We start from the raw sequence: 18,744 nt of genomic DNA, 5'->3' as shown, positions 1-18,744 counted from the left end.
AAGCACACAAAAAAAAAAACTTAATAAAAACCAAGTAAGTAAAAAGCAAATAGAAAAAATAATTTTTAAATACCAATAGGAATGATAATAATATTAGGAATAATAATAGGAATAATATTAATAAATTAAGCAACAATTATTACAATAATAAAGTCATTATATAATATTAAAAAGTCAATATTAATTTTCAAACAACAATTTAATATATAAGTGCAGGCAGGGGAAGTTACAAACAGTATATACTGACAAAACGTAACAGCCTACCACATTATACAAACATTTATTGTAAAAAAATAATTTATAATATACAAAAAAACTAAACTTATGCACACAAGAATATGACATTATAATGACATATACGATAATATAATAAAAATACATGAGAATATAAACATCGCACATATAAACATCGCACAAGGCAATATAAATAAAGCACAAAAATACATAACAAAACTAAACAAAGAATAAAAGTACACAACATTATAAACAATGTACAAAAATATATTTCAATATAAGATACTGTAAAAAACAATTAAAACTTAAAAAAAATCTTTTTTTTTTCTTGTCCGTTTTCATTTTTTAAAAGTTCTTTTTTGAATATTATTCGATTCTTACATTTTTTCTTTCAGTTTATTTATTTTTTTATTTTTATTTTTTGTTTACTTGTTTTGAATTCTCTTTTTTTTTTGTTTACTTGTTTTCTTTTGGTTTCCAATTTTTAATGTTACTTGCATTTTTATTATTATTTTTCTTTCTTTTACTTTCTTTAATTTACTTTAACTTGTCTATACTTTTTCCTTTTAATTTTTTTTCAAAACTTTTATAAAAACCTTCTTTTTTCTTCTATAAAATCTTCCGTTCAATATATATATATATATATATATATATATATATATATATATATATATATATATATATATATATATATATATATATATATATATATATATATATATATATATATATATATATATATATATATATATATATATATATATATATATATATATATATATATATATATATATAAAATGCTTGTTAAACAGTTCAAATTCAAAAAAAATTATCCCATGATTATAAATACAATAGGTTCAGCAATCATTGCTATGCATATACTTTTTAGAGTCCCGCCTCCCACACATCCACACACATACCCTAGTTAAAAGTTTTTGAAATTTAAAGAACTATTTTTCATTTAATTTTTTATTAACAAAAGTTTCTTATTACTTACATTTAATAAAAGTATTTTATATTACTAGTAATAAAAAAAAAGATCCATCATTTCAATTATGGTATTAACACCATTATGCAAACTGAAAAGAAAATAAAAAATACTTTTTTTATGCAACAACAAATAAAAGTTTTACAAACCTGAAATTAATTATGAGACGCAAATTTTAGAAAAATAACATCTGCTACAAACGCAAATGAGAAACCATTGAACTATTGATATCATATGGAGAAATATTTTTAAATATTTAATCTTATTTTTAAATTATATGTGAATATATTGTTTGTGTTAAGATAACATCTTTCAAGATTATTTATTTATTAACTATAAATCGTTTTTTATTTTCGGCAATTCACAGTTTATTTTGTTAATAATTTATTTTATTACTGTGCTATTACTTTTGCATTAGTAACATGAAAAAAAAAAGCATTTCATTTATTTAAGTTAAATAAAATGCATTGTTTTTAAAAAAACAAATGCGAAGCGTTCGAAAACTGTAACTTTCTTCTTTTCTAAAAATTTGTAAGGAGAGTGAGAAAAGTGAAAAGTTGTGGCACTAAGTTGCTGCCTGACAAGAAACCCCCAAAATACCCAGAAACTACAAATATTTCTGCTTGTCATTATTTGAATGCTGGAGTAGAGACAGATGGATTAATTTGTAAGTCTAATCAAATGCCACAACAATTTTTCTCAATAAAACATCTTAACAAGCTTATAAAAAGAATACAGAATAAAAGAACCAAGGACTACAATTTGACCAAGGACCACTGTTTGAGTAACAACACTAAGAATAAGCCAATAACCTTTCTTTGGTAAAAAAAAAAGACAAAATACTGTTCTATTATTTTAGAAAAAATGAAATATTAAATAAAATGAAAAAAAAATGAAATTAAATGACTACAGTTATGCGACTAGTTACATATTTGCCGCGAATAATTTCTAAGGAAAACACGCAGTAAATAATATCATTAATAAATGGCTTACGGATGCGTTTTTAAACAGGCAAAAAAAAAAAAAATCTAACTATGACGGTCGAGGTCAATTAAATGAAAAGAAAAGTTAAAGTTGTTCAGGCTAGACTTCAGAAAATAAATCCTAAGCATTTACATATGGCTTTGAACAATCCACTCAACCTCTATATTGTTGATGGTGTACTTTTATCCATCAATTCAGTTTCTTTTTCGGAGTTCTTTTAAGATTATATTTAGGCATACATAAAGTTTCTATTTCTCTCAATATAATGAGGTTGTAAATTTTACATGGTTATAACTTTTGAACACAAAATAAATTAAATAGAATAGTATCAGATAAGAAAAATTTTTTACTGACTTGTTATTCTTACAGTTAGGGTAGGTGAGGCAAAGATTGGGATTTTTTTTTGTTCTTAGCCAATCACCGTAAATTACACTACGCAATTTCTGAAAACGAAATATTAAATCAAATAAAATGTATTCTGAAATAGATTTTACATTTCATGGAATATTTACATATAGTACAAGTACTAATTTTAAGTAAACACCATAATAAGAAACTAAAACACCAAACTAAAAAAACAAAAACAAAAAAAAACAAAAAAAAAAACTTTTGGAATAATAATTAAGTAAGAAGTTTGATAATTTAGGACAAAATTTAAATTACTTTTGTACATCTAGAATAAAAGATTTTTATATAACTAATTGAAATATAGCAATAAAAGAGAAGTAGATTATAATAATATACAGTAATAATATTTTAAATAATTAGAGATGTTCGGACTGATTGACGTTTTTCTGTTCGCCTGTGTTCGTATGATACAGTAATAACATAGATACAGTAATAACATTGTAAATAATGTAGTAATATAAGTATCGGTAAAAATAATAGGTAATAATAATAAAAACTCCAGTTATTGGTAATAATAATCAAAATAATAATAATACAAACGATAAAGATAACAATTCTATTAATAATAATAATAATAACAATAATAATAGTAATGATAACAATAATATTAATAGTAATAATAACAACAATAACAACAATAATAATAATAACAATATTAAAAAATAGCAATATTTACAATAGCGAGAGTTGGAAATAGAATAATGATATTAATTTGAGAAAAAGTTAAGAAAGAGCAAGTATTAGTAGTAATAAATCAGCATTGAAATGTTCGGGTTTCAAAAGGTGAAATCGTTAACGTTTTCACCTTTTGAACTCATTTCGCTATTTAAAAATGGAATGGATAGGAATAGAAAACTTAGATGAACAAATCTCCCAAAATTAACGTCTTTGTTTTTTCGCTTCAAATCAAATTTTTAAATCAAATGCTTAAAACGTTTGATTTATTCTTAAAGCTTTTGCAATACTATTTTATTTACAATATTATTTAAAAGTTTACTTTATTTACAATATTATCTAAATTTTATTTAGGATATTAATTTATATATGAAAAAGTAAAAAAAAACTCTGTTTGCGAAAGTTATATGATTGATTGCTACAAACAGCGTAAACTTCGTGAACCTTCTAAACCAAGAAAATTTATCAGTTCTACCAGTTCAATTCAACCAGTTCTATAACTGGTTGATATTAAACAAAAAAAGACAAAAAAGACAAAAAAACAAAAAATTAAAATATTATTTAACAAATAAAAAAATTTGAATTACACGAATTTTAATTTTGTTGTTGTTGAAAACTATTTATTTATAAAAAAAAATTATTTGTCATTTTATCAACATATAAAGCTGCTTTGAAATTAATGGATAGTTAAAATCCATAAAGAGGTAGTATTTTGAATGGATAATGAAAACCAAGTGTTAGCTACATGAAGAGATGGTATTTTATGAAAGTCACGTGATTAGCAAATAAAATACTCTACTTACAGCTATTATAAGACTTTTATTATTATTATTAATATATTAGTATTAGTAGTAATAAATCAGCATTGAAATGAAGAAAGTAGTATGTATAGTGTATATTTATTGCTGTTTTTTGCTTGTTTTGCGAAAATGGTTTTGGATCGATTAATGTATATTATACTTGATTAAAGCACGGTTTTGATGACAAAAATATAAGATTCTTTAGACTTTTTTCTTTTTGCTTATGAATTTTCCATTTTGCTTATAAATATTTTTTCTTTGGAACAAAAGAGAAAATTATATTCAAAAATTAAAATTTATTAATATTATCAAAAAAAACTCAAATTCCCCTGTTTATTATAAACTCCGTTTGGTTGGCACCTTAGAGTAAATGAAATAAAGAAAAACATTTATAACTATAGCTTTAATTAAATTGATTATAAACTAATTAATCATACTAATTAATTTAATATTAATATGATTATAAACTAAATAATGAGAGAGAGAATTTCTAGGATGACGTAAAACAAAGTTTTACAAAATGGTATGGCATGTTCCAAAGAGGTTTGATACAGTTGAAAGAAGAATTAACTAAAAATGACGTCATTTTTTAAGCAAAATTCTATGTAATAACAATAGTTTCATTTAAATACCGCGTAAATATCATAATTTAAAATTAAACAACTACATTCAACTTTTTTTTAAATATATCCAAGGGTATTGTTTTAAAACGTCATAAGGAATCAATAAAGGATAAAAAATTTTAAAATTGATAAAAAATGTATATTGATTAGTGCCGGATCCAGGGGGAAAGATGGAAGGGAGTGGGCGAGGAATTCCCCCCCTCCCCCACCAAAATCTGAAAGTCCTAAAATATCTTAGAAATTGAGGACCTAATTTTTTATTTAAGAAACCAAACCTTGGTAAAAAATACAAAAATATTTTAGATCACTGATATTGAGAATTAGTTTACATTTATTTTTTAACGTTGCGTTTTTCGGAAAGACAATTAATAAATTGATATTAGAATTGAATAAACTAATGTCAAGATTAGATTGGTATTGTTTTTGCCGGATTTACAAAAAGGTATTTTACATTCCTTTATTTAAAATAAAGTTATTTATTTTTAAATCCAGCAAAAATACTACAGCACAAAATAAAATCTTGGAGAGATATAATAAATTCCTTGCCAAAAAGAAAGCTTTTTAGTAACGTAACAAACCTATAGCTAAATGGTGAAGCAAAAGATAAGGTTCAAAAAAGTTGAAAAGAAAACTTTGATACTTGTACCTAGTATCGAGATATTAAAAAAATTATTATTTTACCTAAATCGTAATTTTTGCAGCTTTTTGGTATTGCTCGAACAGTTGTTAAAAACTTATCCAGCTAACTTTTAAGTTTAGTATTACAATACTAAAACGTTTAAAAGTATTTAACATATATCATAACTTATTTGATTTTATAGCACAATCTTAAAAACACTCAATAGATTATGTAGCTGTTTAACTTCAAATGAATTTTAAATAATGTAGCTGTTCCAATCACTCATCAAGATGATTTAGAAAGTTTATTTCTAGAAGAGTTACTTCATTTAATATTTTCTAGAAGAGTTACTTCATTTAACATTTTTTAGAAGAGCTACTTCATTTAACATTTAGAAGAGTTACTTCATTTAACATTTTTTAGAAGAGTTACTTTATTTAGCATTTTTTAGAAGAGTTACTTCATTCAACATTTTTTAGAAGAGTTACTTCATATAACATTTTTTAGAAGAGTTACTTCATTTAACATTTTTAAGAAGAGTTACTTCATTTAACATTTTATTATATACACCACTTATTTTACTTACACTTACTTTTTTAGTAACATAGTTGTTGGAGTAACAATGTTGTTGGAGTAACAATGTTGTTGGAGTAACATAGTTGTTGGAATAACATAGTTGTTGGAGTAACAATGTTGTTGGAGTAACAATGTTGTTGGAGTAACATAGTTGTTGGAGTAACAATGTTGTTGGAGTAACATAGTTGTTGGAGTAACATAGTTGTTGGAGTAACATAGTTGTTGGAGTAACATAGTTGTTGGAGTAACATAGATGTTGGAGTAACAATGTTTTTGGAAACTAGTTATTTAACACTCTTGTCTTTTACCACAAAATAATTACTGATATGAATATCTTATGTCAAATATTATTTTTGCTTATGTTTTTACAACAGAAAAAAAACGTTGTTGATAAAAGCTTTGTTTTTCATTTGTATTTTTAGTTTCTAACTTACCTAAAGCCTAAAATAAGTCTATTTCTATTATTATTTTTAATATTATTATTGTTATCATTATTGTTATTATTATTACTATAATTGTTGTTATTTGCGTTATTACTATTATTAGAATTATCTTTTTCTTTTTTGTTTTCTTCTCTTTAATATTATTACTAATAGTAATAACAACATTATTAACTATTAGGTTTAAAAAAAAACGCAGTAAATGTATAACTATTTAAAAAATAGTTAAACAATAAAAGTATGTATATATATATATATATAGATATATATATATATATATATATACATATATATATATATATATATATATATATATATATATATATATATATATATATTGTACAAATAAATTTATTTACAACTTTTTATTAGCTCTCAATGTTGAGGTATCTAAACTTCAGAGCTTCTTTTTAAGCAATTGGTGCAACTGTTGGATTATTGAAGAATTTCCAAAATTTACTTTGTATTGTTTGGCGAAATTTTTTATACATGAGACAATAAATGATAGGGTTAAGGATTGTTGATGACTTAGCAAACAAAGCACAGTAAGTTAAAAAACTAGGAGGTAGATTTTTTCCAATTGTCAAATAAAAAACGCATACGGCATATGGAGTCCAAACAGCAAAAAATGAAGCTATTATAAAACTCACAGATATAAAATCTTGTTTTTCTATTCGATATGTAACTTTTGTAATATTTGCTTCAACACCAGAAATCTGTTTGCACATTTTCAACATGTTGCGAAGTTCTAAGTGGACTTTTAAACTACAGTAAATAATAATTATCAGAGGAATAAGGTAACAAAATATTGCCAGAGCGTATAAATAGCTACTTTTTGTCTCATTATCCGGATATAAATTAATTGAGCACCTGTATGTATCCTGTTTTTCTCGAACTATTTCATTCCAGCCAAGTAGAGGACTTAATGACCAAAACAAACCATAAATCCAGCAAAAGGTAATACAACAATATGCACTCCAATTCGATTTTGTGAGAAATGCCTGTAGTTTTAGTGGGTGTACAATAGTTAAATATCGATATATACATAAACAAACCAAATGTGCAATAGCAGTTAAGGCAAGATACATTACAATAAAACCACTTGGTTTGCAAAACTTTTCGGTAAGTGATGGATTTTTGTAATTAGCATAACCAAACAGTTCGGCCGGATAGCCTAAAGTGCACTGTACGCCATCACATATTGCAAGACTCATTAAAATAACATCTCGAATGTTTTTAGAGTTTCCCTTTGCTAGTATGGTTAAGACTACGGTAACGTTTAATATCACAGAAAATCCACATAAGAACGATAATAATACGATCATAAAAACTAATGCCATTGATCACACCAATGTCTGTCCAGAACTACAGGAAAATTAATACTATTTAAGTATAAAAGATTTGAAAATAAAATTAATTTTAGAGAAAAAAAACATTTTTCAAAGAAAAAGCAATAGTTTAAACTCTACTAACAAAAGCAATAGTTTGAAGTCTAAAAAAGAAATCAATAGTTTTATCTCAACTAACAAAATCAATAGTTTGAATTCATCTAAATCAATAACTTGAACTCATCAAAATAAAACGAATAGTTTGAACTCAAAAAAACTCATGCTAGAAACAAATTCAATAACCCAACTACAACAAAATAAAGCAATAGTTTTAACTCAACTAAGTTTTTAATAGTTTTAAAAAAAGTTCCTGCTAGAAACCAAAATCAATAGCTCAAATACAACAAACTAAAGAAATAGTTCAAAAAATTATAACAAAATTTCTTTTTCCTATTTGGTTGAATGATTTTGGCTACTAAACCCAAGCATACCTTGTTCTAGTTACTTGACATAAAAATCAATTTTTTGTTAATTTTTAAAACTAGGGTTTGTGCTTTACCGAGATTTCGAATTTACCATGTTTTCAATCCAAAATCTGTCGATTTTACCGCACCGTTGGCTCTACCGATATTTGACACATTTTCTACCATCTATAGATTTTAGTCTTTTTTTTTTTTAACTATTTAAACTTATGTAACTTTTATTGTTGCAAAACTAATCAATATAATTGAAAGGCATATTCTAAATAAATTACGGAGTTAAAAAAAAGCAGTTGGTTAAATATAAGTACTAGAAGATAAAATAGTTAATATAAAATATTCTTCTATGAAAAATAAAATGTTTAGAAAACCTTTGGTTTATTTAGAAAGGTTTTTACGTCAAATAAATTTGTTATATGATAAAGGGTGGTAAAAATTAACTTATTTGTTATACGATAAAAGGTGGTAAATATCAATTCAATTGTTATTTGATAAAAGGTAGTAAAAATTAACTCATTTAGGACTTTTTCTGGATTGAGACTTAATCGCAAAAATTTTATGAAACTTATAAATACGCCCGATCGTTTACCTCAAAGGAGCAACCATATGTTCAAATATGAATAAAAACGATAACTTTTACTTTTTAGTTTTGTTTTTTAAGGAAGTTAAAAACGCATTTTAATTCTTTATTCAAAAAACAAAACTTTTTTGCCCGAAGTTCATTAGTTCTACTTTTTAATAAAGTTTGTAAAGGAAAGTATTAATATTTAAAAAATTTATCTATTAAATTTTACATTAACAGAGATTACTATTTACTTAGTTACTAGTTAGTTACTTAGTTGCTTAGTTACTAGTTAAGGATATTTTTAGATAATAAGAACGATGTGATATCTTCTAGAAGATCTATTGAATAAGATTCTTGCTTTAAACTACTCGATTTAGTTAAAGGGCAGCTGTCAAACTTTAAATAATAAATGAACTAAAAATTTGTAAAAAATATTTAAATCATCTGAAATACTTTATTAATGATAAAATAAATTATATAATAAAAGTGTAGTTTTTTAGTTATGAATAGTTTATATATAAGACTGCGATGGTATATAAGATTTTTTGCTTTTAAACTTTTTTCAATCGTCGTTTTTGTATATTTCTTGAATAATACTTTTGTATAGTTACAGATTAGCAAACTATGATATAAATTGGGCTCGGTGATAAGACTGATTGTTGTCTTCTGGCAACAAATCTGCAACAAATAATTTACTCTCTTGTATACTTTGTTAAATTGATGATGTATAGATAAGATACATGATTTTATTTTGAAATTGAAAATAAAACATTTTAATATAGAGACAAACAGGTATAAAAGCATATAAATAGTTTTTATAATTTATCATGCTTTTTTTTTTATAATTATAATGCTTTTTTTTTTCACTCTTTCTATGAGGAAATATTTGTTATATAACAGAGCACTGTCATGAGAATATAAAAAGTCTATTATTCTGTATTCATCTTCAACATTCTGTATTCATCTTCAACACTCCAAATTCATTTTCAACATTTTGCATTCATCTTTAACTATCAATCCGTAATCACCTTCAACAATTAACAAATAAAGCAAAGTTTAAACTCGGGACCATTAGATCTAAAGTCTAACGCTTTAAGCAATAACATCATACGAAATCTGTGTATAACTATACCATAAAAAACGTTATATTTAAAAAAGTACTTTAGTCGACCTTTAGATAAAATTAAAAGGTAATTACAAAAAAGTGAGAAAATTTAAGTGACATACCCACACTTTTAGTATATCGAGCAATTAATCACAGATATCGCGACCTTTTAAATTAACTCTGTAATTCTGTTTAAATGCAGATAGTAACATAAATCAAATGACTTTAAAAAACCACTTTATCTAATTATTTATTATCTTTGTTGATCAATCATCAATAATTATCTAATCAATCACCTAATCAATAATCATTTCAACTATTGTTTGTTCCAACGGGTTATTATTTTGAATAAGAAAATTGATCAAAAAATGGATATGAAGATTTCTATTTACATTATTCTGTCGTGGTTATTTTTTTTAATTTGCGAGACAAAAAGATTTTTAACTGGAATTTAATTTTAAGGCTATTATGTGCGCTTTTATGTAGGTCTTTTGATGTGTTGTGCTTTTATTTTTAATTTTTTGTGGTCATTCACTTAAACTTGATGATAAACAAAATTTATTTTGAAGTTTTTGTTTATAAAACAATACGATGAGAAATGTTTTTAAAAATGCACAAATAAAAATATATAAATAGGGTAAAAGATTTGTTTTTTGCGGTATGTTTTTTTTGCGGTATACACTTTTTTATGAAAAAAAAAAGCTATAGAATACTTGAAATGTTCTGACATTCTCACAAAATCTGTAAAAATTTGTACAAAACCATTTTAAACAAAAATTAAACATTTATTGTCTACATAACTTTAACTACATAATTAAATTTCAAAGATTAAATTTTTCCTCTGTAAAAAAAGTTTTTCATTTTATTCTTCACCTAACGGATATTACCCTTGATAATGATGATGAATATTTAAGAATAAAAAACTATCTTTAATATTTTTGATTCGTCAATGGGGTTATAATGTTTATCAATTAATAAACGACTATAAAATTATGTAAACGATGAATACGTTTTTTGCGGTAAAAAAAATTAGTTTTTTGTGCCATTTTAACGGAAAAGTTAAAAAAGATTTTGAAGCTATTTTTTGATTAAATAAAGTAGTTTATGTGGTTTATAATGTAAACATGGATAATTACTTTCGATGAGAAAGAAGCAACAACTGTTGCTTTATCTCAATATATACAAAAAAAAAAGAAATTGTGGTTTATCCTCCTCCGGCCAATTGCCATTCAGAGGCCACATTACTAAGGTCCGCAAAGATGAGTTGAGCTCACTAAAGAGCATCATTAACCGCTTCGCAGACCAAGAATAAGTGATTTTAAAAAGAACGAAGGATTATAGACTGAAAGTCAGAAGAAGTTAAGTTAGAAAGATAGCATAGAGTAAAAGGAAAGATATTACATTAGATGTTAGAATGTGCAACTAAAATGATGTCAGAATGTGCAATAAAAAATGTAAACTTTTTCGCGAACCATGGTCCTATTGGTTATTAATGATATAATACTTTTTATTACCCGTTTGCCATTAAATTGTCTATTTTTCTATATATTATATCGACTTCATGCAGAAGCATAAATTATATTTAATTTAAAAGAAATACAACCTAATTTATATAAAATATATCAAATTCCATTAAATTTAATTTAAATGAAAAAATTGATGAGCAAATGTTTTTTTAAATATCATAACTGTAGCGGTCATTAAAATATAATGTCTTGGTTCGCAAAAAAGTTCGCATTTTATCGGTTCGCAATTTGCGGTTTGCAGTTCGCATTTTACCAACTACCCAATAAGCCCGTTATTATTCAAACTAAGAATATATTATTAACAAAAACCATATTAATTGGAACTTTAATGGCTAGGAAACGATCCACCTTTGACACAATAAATCTGCGATAGTACTTTTTTACAAATGTTTTTATTTAATGGCAATGCAAAAAAGATTTTACAAAAAAATTAAACTAATTTTAAAATTAAATTTCCGTTTTGAAAATTGGCGATTTAAGTCTTGAAAATTGACGAGTACTAAAAGAAAAATTATTTTTTTTCTTAAAAGTTAACATTTTGGTGGGAGGCATATTTTTTGTGTGATCAAAGCTTACCATTCAAAATTATGCACACTGTTAGGGTAATATAATGCTACAATTAATTTTGTTATTAAATCAAAAAAAAACTGCGCTAAGGCTGCTGATATTCAGCTCTCAAATGTTGAAGTGCCTAGCAGGTGGTCTTGAAAAAAATGACATTGAACGAATAGCTAGTTGGCATTTAAAAAAACGACTAAAAGGAAAAAGTCTGAAGAGAACTGGTGCAAAAAATGTGTTAGCTTAATTTGAAGATGAACAAATGGTTGAACGGCCTGTTGAACTGTCATTTAATTTCAATTCTAAAACAACGGATGATTTAATTAATGCTGCTTCAGACGTGCAAAAACTTCGAAAATCTTCAGATACTCCGCAGTTTAAAAATGGACTTCGAACGGAATATTGGGTAAGATCATTTCTTATAAGAAAACCTGGATCAGTTCGTTGCACCCCTGAATCTATTAGTAGAGCGGCAGTAATGGTTTCAGTCAGTAGAATTAGGAGATATTTTAACAATTTTTCCAATATTTAAAGAAGGAATTGTTTACTTCATGTCCCTGATCGCCCAAATGTTATAACTTTGGAAATTAACATTAAAGAAAACATTACTGTCTGTTATTACCTTGGAGAGCAACAAGATTAGCTTCATTTAAAATTGCTTTCCGACTATCACAAATAGCTTCTAATTATGAAAGTAAGCTTTTTATATTTAAAACTTCTATCTCTAAAGTCGCATTACTGGGTTAAATGACTTTGTTGCAAATGTTAGTAGAAATTAATATTCTGTGCCAAACAACTGACATTATGATGCAGGTAAAGGTACTAATATAAAAAATTGCTCCACGAACCTCGTTTCTAGTTTTTGGATTAAGATTTAGCTGGAGCAAGTCTTCCAAAGCCAGCTTTACTCTTAGAGGTGAGCTTAAATGGTTTGACACTCTCTATTCTATCTAACCACCTGAAGCTAGATATGCCGTGAAGGGAACAACCAATACGCTTAGATAACATTTCCCACCTCTTTAGACTACACCTGAATAAGGTGTATATTTGTATAGTTCCAAAATAGGTTATGGCTTCTGGAATATTTTCAGCAGCATCATTGCCACATAAGTTGCGTATTTGACAGCCACAAGGAGAAAACATAGTAGTAGGACACAGTTCTTGTAATATATTTTGTGCTCCATTATATTTACCTGTCATATTTGGCACATTGCCATAACCTTGAGCCCTACAATTTATGCATTTAGATGTTTCTTGTACACAAAACCTTAAAAAAGATGATAAATATAAAAAAATTTAAATATATTATTTTTCTATAATAAATAAATAAAAAATTTTCTTTTTTTTTTTAAATCTGCATTAACCATCAACGCCTTCAACTGCCCCCCACCCTCCCTCATAGGACCTGGTTTTCACTTCGAGTTTAATAACTAATGTTTATATTTAAAATTAACAATAGTAATACGTTCGGTAGCAATAGAATACATTCGGTATTCGGCAAAATATCATGGTCGAACGTTTGGATTTGGTGTTCGGCCAAAAACCAGATTCGGCACATTCCTAATCCAAAACCTTATCTGGTATGTGGTTTTAGTTGAAGTTTGTTCAATTTATCCAAGGAAAAAAAAGAAAGTATTCTTAACCTCATTTTTTCCGAAAAAGACAACAAGTTGCTTTGAATTAAAAGTTTTTTATAAAATTTTAACTATTATCGACGGAGAGCCATTTCTAATTGATAAAATTTGAAATAGCAACTGTAATAACTGAATTCTAATAATATTAATAACTGAAATAGAAATATTAGTAAGTTGTTAATAAAGTTAATAACTCAGTTTGTAATTTCACTTTTCTCGATATACTTGCTCGCGTGCATGATTTTTTTAATACAATTTTGCGATGTTAGAGAAGATCACCCAATCCCTAACCACCACCATCTCCACCCCTACCCCTAGGGCATGGTTCCTAAAAGGAATTTTTCGAAATGTTTTTTTTTTGTTACATTAAACGAAATCTAAAGTTAATTGACAGATGTTAAATTTCATCAAAAAAAAAACTTTCTTTTAAAAGTTACAACCATTCAATGTTATTTCAGGGGGTTAATAAGCGGAATTTTAAACTTATGATCATAAGTCTTTAAGACTTATAAGAACTTCTAATGATCATAAGTCTTAAACGATGAATCGGTCAATAAATTTTGTTCTAATTCATGATAGAACTTAACAAAAATTTTTATGATCTTAGGATTCATGTCAAGAAGTTAGCTGTCTCAAAGATCAAAAAATCCGCCCCTGGTCTATTAACTTTTTAGTTTTACGAATCAATAACTAAAATAATAATTTTTTAGTTAACTAAAAATTGTTGACTAAAACAGTTTGGTCATTTAACGCTTTTTTATTCAATGATTACATAAAATAATAAGTTAGTCGACTAATTTTAGTCGAACTAAAAATTTAGTCGACTAGTTTTAGTTGCAATTGTTTTAGTTAACTAAGTAAATAATTTTAGTTTTGACCATAACACTACTTCCATTATAAGTTGTACTTGTGGACGTTTTGCAAGTGATATTATAGCCATACTCTAAGATAATAATGATTGAATTACACATGATTTAATATATATAGAGCAAATAAGATATTTTCCAATTAGTTAATAACATGCGGTAGTGGTGTAGTGGTAAGAGCGCTCGCTTTGTAAGCGAGAGGTTCGGAGTTCGACTCCCACCACGTCCCTGGAAGTACCGCGCTCAACTTAGTTTCTCCGCGCAGCGGCCTTGCTCGGCAAGGTTCGTGTTTCGGAGTTAAAGAGTTGAGAGAGGGTTGCACCACGAATAACAACTAAAAAAAAAAAAAAAAAAAAAATAAAAACACAAAAAAATGAGTAGCCTCCTCGACTGTAGTGGCCCCCCTCGGGCCTTGGGGAGGTGAATAATCTAAAAAAAAAAAAAAAAAAAAAAAACTATGCAACCACGCGTGATTGCTTAGCGTGATTGCTTAGCGTGATTGCTTAGCGTGATTGCTTAGCGTGATTGCTTAGCGTGATTGCTTAGCGTGTTGCTCGTTTGTAAGTAATGATCTATAATAACTATCTTTTTGGACAGAACTTTGTATTAGATACAATTTTATACAATAATTTTTATAAATAATAAAGTTTTATTAAAGTATTATTAAAATAGTTAATTAGTTTTTTGCTATTTTAAACAAATTTTTAATTATTTTATAAGCCTAAAAGCCTGCGGCTGCCAGGCCTAAGTTGTTTTATAAAAGCTGATAATTTCTCAGCGCATACTCTAAACACAAGTAGAAACGGTGGTCAACTATGTACTTTAGATCATGGTAGCTTTGAATGGTAACAGGTACCAAAGGTGTTTAAAGTACCGGCTAAACTACGTCAAATTATACAAGTTATTTGGGTAACTATTTATAAGATGTATCCTCATTAGCCAGACACTTTCTACAGTTTTAAACCCTAGCCAGACAAGCATATATGAGGAGCCCATTTGCAAAACACTTGAAAAATTTGAAATTGATTTTATTGCCTTTTCTAACAGTTAAATTGTTATCTTTTATTATTATTGTTAAAATAAAGTAAAAAATTCATGTGACGTTTGAGAAAAGGACTTTTAAAAATTTTATTATAAGGTACCAACTTTTTAAAAAACCTCCTCGATCGTTTGATACAAAGTGTTTACCTTTACTTATAAAATTTATAAATAATTGAAATTTATAAGGAAATAACGTTTATTACTGTTTATTTAATAAAGGGTAATTAACGTCATTTCCGATTAAAGTAAATTCCGATTACAGTAGCGTTAAAATTTTTTATTTTTTTACATAAAAAAATATCTTATGTGCTCTAAAAACCTAGTTTTCGTATCGAAAACTAGTATAGTAATATTAGTTAGTAATATTAAAATCTAACAACAGTCGCATACTCTTAATTTTTAGTATTTTAAATAAATTTAAAGCTTTGTTTTAGCACACATAATCAATAATGGATCGAAGATTATCCAACAACGAGTTAGCAAAGCTGCTAAATTTGGTACCGATAAACTTCATCCGTCAGAACTAACTCATTCTTTTCATGATTTCATTGGGAATTGGAATGCTGATTCCTCTGGTAGCAATGATGATGAGAGTGGCATGGATTCCACTGATGATGACGACATATCTTCACTTGAAGTACCCAGCAAACACTGCACGTACAAAAAACCCAAATTTTTTTTTTTGGTCGGCGTGGAACGTTCAAAAGACATTCAGAAGTGTGCCTTTTAATAATAAAACACAGATCAAACCAACAAGTAATATATATATGTATATATATATATATATATATATATATATATATATATATATATATATATATATATATATATATATATATATATATATATATATATTGTTGGTATATGAGGAGCCCATTTACAAAACTTACAAAATCCGAGTAAATTGATTTTGAAAAAATGATGAAAAACTGAACTACTAATTGTTGCGCATCAACAGAAATTAGTAAACTCCTTTTTTTGTCAATTGCCTTTTTTTTAGAACAAAAAAACTTTCGATAAATCTTACATTTGATTAGATAGTAGATATCAGTATATAGAATGTGGGAGAAACTCAATAATTTGCAGATCCTTAAATATGATCTTAAAATGATAAGGTTGATTATGATCTTTTAATGATAAAGTTAGATTTTTTTTTAATTTTGAAAATCTGTCTATAAAATTAATTGATGTATATAAATTGTGGGAAAAACTCAAAAGTTTGCAGTTCCTTAAATATAATCTTTGAATGATAAGGTTAGGTTTATTTAATTTTAAGATTAATGGATTTATTGGTTTTACGGTTTAGATCAAACTATTATATTATGCATAATAATACATCTTTTTTTTGTTAAAATATAATAACATAATACATAATAATAATACTTAAGTTAGCCTTTACATTTGTATGAGCAAACTTGATTGAATCTTTATTATATTCTTCATGTTATATTCTTTAATCTTTTATATATATATATATATATATATATATTTTTTTTTTTTCTGTATTTTGCAGAGACCATGCCCAAGTATGCCAAGAATAAAATAGGAAATTGCGTTGGAGATATCTTGAAAAGAGCGCCGGATAGAAAAGGCGTTGGTGACCATGAAAAATTAAACCACAATCCCAGTTTTTATGATATTTTTTAGATTTGTAATTTAAAATATGTTTTAATCTTGTATATATTTTTTAATTTGTGTTTTATTTGTTTTATATAATAAGGCACACTGGTTGCCGTTTCTGTTACATTTTTCGAATGTTAAATTTTTGTCCCCAAAACCCTACAAATTCTGTGATTATTTATGACGCTCATTGCGTAACAAATGTCTTTTGAACGTTCAAAAGACGTTCAGAATGTACTTTGAACATTTAAATGACGTGTTTCCAGGACCAATTTTGTATATATGCACTTAAACGGAAAGTCTTATTCAAGTCTTTTTACGACGTCTTTAGTACGTCCTGATAGGGCGTCTTTGAGCGTGTAATCTAGAATCAGTTTAGAACGCGTCGGAGACGTTTAGTCTGAAGGTTCATTGTACGTCCCCGTGTTTTCTGGGAGCTCCAACTACTAAAACGTCGATAGTCCAAAAGGCGATTGCTGAAACGGTGATTGCTGAAACGTCAGCTGATGAACTCGAGCCAATGTCACTTGAAGAAACTCCAACTGCTGAAACGTTGATTGTTGAAACAACAATTGTTGAAACTTCAGTTTGTGCTCATCAGCCCGATGTAGTCGTTGATAACACAAAAATTCTACCATCTTTGTATTCGCAGCTTACTGTCAATGAGGATGGAAAAATTATGAATCTTCTGCAAAAAGGATGCGGGTGTCACAAAGGTGACAATAACAAAGGAAGTTGACTCGTTTGGACATAAATGAAATACGTGAATAAAGATTACAATGCTTTGAAATCGATATTATTGTCAAGCATCAGAACAGATTTAATGACTTGATAGTGGCTTAACTCAGTGCTCTTCTGCGCCGTGACAAACACTTAATGACATTAAACATTCTCGAAAGCAATTACGCTTTGCGTTCTAAAACATTAATGGACTATCGTTTTCGTGGAAACTCCATTTGCATGCAATCTTGTCTTTTTCTGCATGGCATCGGTAGGAAACGATTGCGTTTACTTCGGAAAAGAGTGATAGCCTCCGGCATAGTTCCCGCTATGCATGGGAATACTGGCTAATCTCCGTTCCACGCTTGCAATAAAAACGATGCTACTGCTGTTGTCTCATTCTTAAGTAATTAAGAATGAGACAACAGCAAAATACCTAAAACAATGCTCTCGTTTTGCCCGGAAAAACAGCAGGCATACGAGACCACAGGTTACTGCTGCTTCCTTTATGAGAAACAAAAAAGGATATTCATGACAAATACGTGGCTTCAGTCAATTGGCAGGAATACAAGGTCTTCAAATAGACAGCTTCAAAAGTATTTAGAGAGATGCCTTGACAAATGTAATTATTCAAAAACCGAGAACAGATCTATGCATTTTCTGTCAAAGAAATAAAACTGTCAGATCTGGCCAATCTAGATAACGACATCAAACAATCTCGGTTCGATGAAATGGTTACGCATTTAAACTTAGTTTAGATTGAACGTTTAGCATACCACCAATGCATTGAAAAAGTAAAAGAAAATACAAGTGCACATACCTCGTTTGATTACGCGCAACATGTGTTTTTACCAAATTTGCCAGACCAGCCCGGTGTCATACTTTTCTTAACTCCATTCAAGGTGGACATCTTTGGCATAGTAAATGAGGCAGCTGGTACTCAACATAACTATCT

At 27.1% G+C, this 18,744-nt stretch overlaps 1 protein-coding gene across 3 annotated transcripts in view; it reads right to left on the bottom strand.

Moving 5' to 3' along the window:
• Positions 1-6,701: 6,701 nt before the first annotated feature.
• Positions 6,702-18,744, bottom strand: part of LOC101241511 (visual pigment-like receptor peropsin-like) — a 34,638-nt gene continuing 22,595 nt past the window's right edge. For 2 of the 3 annotated variants that reach the window (XM_065812559.1, XM_065812561.1), the window contains exon 2: positions 6,702-7,712. In XM_065812559.1, the coding sequence (XP_065668631.1) occupies positions 6,758-7,687 (930 nt within the window). In that variant the 5' untranslated portion in view covers positions 7,688-7,712 and the 3' untranslated portion in view covers positions 6,702-6,757. Of the gene's footprint in view, positions 7,713-9,946; positions 10,152-18,744 lie in introns of those variants that run through there. The other variant, XM_065812560.1, reaches the window with a different exon arrangement.

Source organism: Hydra vulgaris, chromosome 12 (assembly GCF_038396675.1).
Source record: "Hydra vulgaris chromosome 12, alternate assembly HydraT2T_AEP".
In the NCBI taxonomy this organism is placed as follows: Eukaryota; Metazoa; Cnidaria; class Hydrozoa; order Anthoathecata; family Hydridae; genus Hydra; species Hydra vulgaris.
Note: the sequence above shows the minus strand (reverse complement) of the source record. Positions and strands in the feature narration are given on the sequence as shown.